The sequence below is a fragment of the Lepeophtheirus salmonis genome, chromosome 4, assembly GCF_016086655.4.
Source record: "Lepeophtheirus salmonis chromosome 4, UVic_Lsal_1.4, whole genome shotgun sequence".
Taxonomy (NCBI): domain Eukaryota; kingdom Metazoa; phylum Arthropoda; class Copepoda; order Siphonostomatoida; family Caligidae; genus Lepeophtheirus; species Lepeophtheirus salmonis.
The window spans coordinates 10,746,694-10,749,401 of record NC_052134.2 but is presented as its reverse complement, the minus strand read 5'-3'; the positions used below and the strand labels follow the sequence as shown (position 1 = coordinate 10,749,401).

The 2,708-nt window shown below is 31.8% G+C and overlaps 1 protein-coding gene across 1 annotated transcript; it reads left to right on the top strand.

Moving 5' to 3' along the window:
• The first annotated feature begins 220 nt into the window (after positions 1-220).
• On the top strand, positions 221-1,691 carry LOC121116834 (low choriolytic enzyme). The gene is made up of 5 exons (XM_040711134.2): positions 221-646; positions 709-989; positions 1,055-1,263; positions 1,322-1,420; positions 1,479-1,691. Exons 1-5 carry the CDS (start codon positions 248-250, stop codon positions 1,580-1,582), a joined length of 1,092 nt encoding a protein of 363 aa, XP_040567068.1. The 5' UTR covers positions 221-247; the 3' UTR covers positions 1,583-1,691.
• Positions 1,692-2,708: the final 1,017 nt, after the last annotated feature.

Here is a 2,708-nt window from a genome sequence, read left to right as displayed (position 1 = left end):
ACGTTAAGTATATCAAACAGATTTGGCATACACAACCCTTGGGCCAGGGTGTATTATAATAACAATCGATTAAAAAAAATTAATCTATTTCAAAACACAATTTCTAAAAATGGGAATTTTTAATGTATTACAGCTTAGAATGAATAATAGCCTTATACACACTTGTGTATCTATTTGAAAATATAGAAAAAGGTATATATTAATCAAAATCTTTTGAATTGCTACAGACCGCTTTCAATTGATCACAATGAAGAAGCATTTAGTAATAACGCTCTTAAGTTCAATATTGTTTTCACTCTGTTTGAGTGATGAAAATGTTTCCGATGAGGGAAGCTGTCGAGTTCTGGTGGATGCCCATGACAGAGCTGCTATGTATTCAAGGAACTTTATTGGAGGAAAAAGCAATAGATGGCCCAATGGAATTGTTCCATACACAATCAGCTCAAGTTTCTCTTCAAGTCAACGACAAACTATCATGGATTCTATTAAGCACATTTCGGATCGAACATGTGTCAAATTTGTTGAAAGAACAAATGAAGCGAATTATGTAGATATCTTCACTGGCGGAGATGGATGCTATGCTAATCTTGGCTACAATAGTAGGAGATCAAGAAGTGTCCTTCACTTACAGAGCAATGGCTGTGTGGTAAAACGATTTTCATTATGTAAAAAACTATGATCGACAATAACTTTGAATTTTTTAATAAGCATTTGGGCGTTATTGCTCATGAATTGCTCCACATCCTTGGATTTGCCCATGAGCAAACCAGACCTGATCGAGACCAATATGTTACAATTAGTTGGGAAAATATACGAAGTGGAACCTATAGCAACTTTTGGAGAGCTCTTGGGGAGAATGAAGCTGCTACTATTCCATACTGTGGAAATGTAGGCATTGATCAATATGACAATTGTTATGCTGGATTTAGAGCTTCAACCTTTGGAATGGCCTACGATTATGGATCAATTATGCACTATGGACTTACATAGTAAGGTCTACCAAAAACCATATAAGATTTTATTAATTTAAAAAAGTCATTTTCCCTGTTATTAGCTTTTCAACTAATGGTCAAAACACAATTTCATTGAAAAAGTCGACAACTGCTCGCATTCCAAATAGAAGTGGAATGAGTGATTTGGATGTTCAAAAGACCAAAGCAGCCTATGAATGCCAAGATGCTGTCACAGCTCAAGCTTCTACTACATCTCCAGAACCCACAGCTTCATCTCTAGCACCTGCACCATCAACTACAACTGCTAAGCGTAAGAAATATTTACAAAATTTTAAAATAAATAATTATTATTTATTCTTTTTTTACAGCTTGTGTTGACGAATTTAAGTATTGTAGCCGCTATACATCCTATTGTGGAAAACACTCGTATATTAACCAACATTGTAAAAAGACCTGCTTCAATTGTGGTATGTGATTTACATTTTGTTTTTGTATTCAATAATTAATTAATCATCTCTTTTTTAGTATGTGAGAATAAAATTGCTGATGAGAGTTGTACAAGTCTAAAAACATATTGTGGATATAGTTTTATCCGTCAATTTTGTCAAAAAGGATGTGGAAAATGTTAAACCCCATATTTATTATACATATACAAACATAAACCTTTTGTATGTGCTCAAAATTTTTTTTTATATTACCAAATATTTAAATAAATAACTGTTGATTACATTTTCATAATTTTGGACTCTTCGTTTTCTCCTTTTTTGTATTTTTTAAGGTTCAGTAAATGTTTATTTTTACTTAAAAATAACATACATAATACATCATTCTAAAAATTTATTAATATATTAGTATTCTCAGTAGTTTGGGTGGTTTATAGAGGAAAGGAACAATTTTGGTTAATGAAAATTTGGATTTAACTGTGTACTGTACATAATTATATGAATTTGAAGATATCAATAGGAAACTAAAGTTTTGACTTACTATTTTCCAGAGATGGAGACTTGGAATCGATAGGTAAGACTCAAGACTTGACTTGTACCTCAAAGCTAGTACCTAGTCAATTCAAGAAAAGCCTTAACACTATTGATCCTTTATTTGTTTGTGAAAAAGTTAAAACATGTAAATAAACAAACATGAAAAGTCAAAAAGTCTGTAAATTGAAACTAAATTCGAACCACAAGCAAATATATTGTGCTTATATAAACAGGCGTCCTTTTGTACATTGGTGTCACCTACCAATTCCCTGTATCCCTTGATACGGCATGTTTATTTCATAATTAATTATTTTTGATAAATAAACGAAGTATACTCCATTTCGAAAAGGACCGGAATATAAATTTTGACCATCTTAATATTTTTATGAAGAAATTTTTGGCATCATATACAAAATTCAATTGTATAACTTCGCTTTTATTAAAGAATTACTTTGCAATATTATAATACTCTCTGGACAGTCTGATGTGAAACCCCGAGATCTCTTTTATGGCCCCTCATTGAAAGGAAATTACCTGGGCTGTTTTATCTAACTCCTCGTGGTCCAGTTTGGCCTTTTTGACAGAGTCCCTCTTCTTTTCCAAATTGGATACTGTACCACCTGGTACAGTATCGAAGAAATTACTAGATGGATTTTAATACTATAAAATTTATATATGCAATTTATTTTGAAAATTGTAGATAAACAATATGATAATGATAGTCCGGGAATATCAAAAAGATAAGTAGCAGTTGGTATGATTTACTTGTTTGGCTAAC

What these genes read in the sequence shown, in the direction of transcription:
- LOC121116834 (XM_040711134.2), top strand. Translation starts at nt 248, where the DNA reads ATGAAGAAGCATTTAGTAATAACGCTCTTAAGTTCAATATTGTTTTCA. An exon ending in ATCAACTACAACTGCTAAGC is followed by an intron (nt 1,264 to 1,321) that starts GTAAGAAATATT and finishes CTTTTTTTACAG; the next exon opens with CTTGTGTTGACGAATTTAAG. An exon ending in AAAGACCTGCTTCAATTGTG is followed by an intron (nt 1,421 to 1,478) that starts GTATGTGATTTA and finishes TCTCTTTTTTAG; the next exon opens with TATGTGAGAATAAAATTGCT.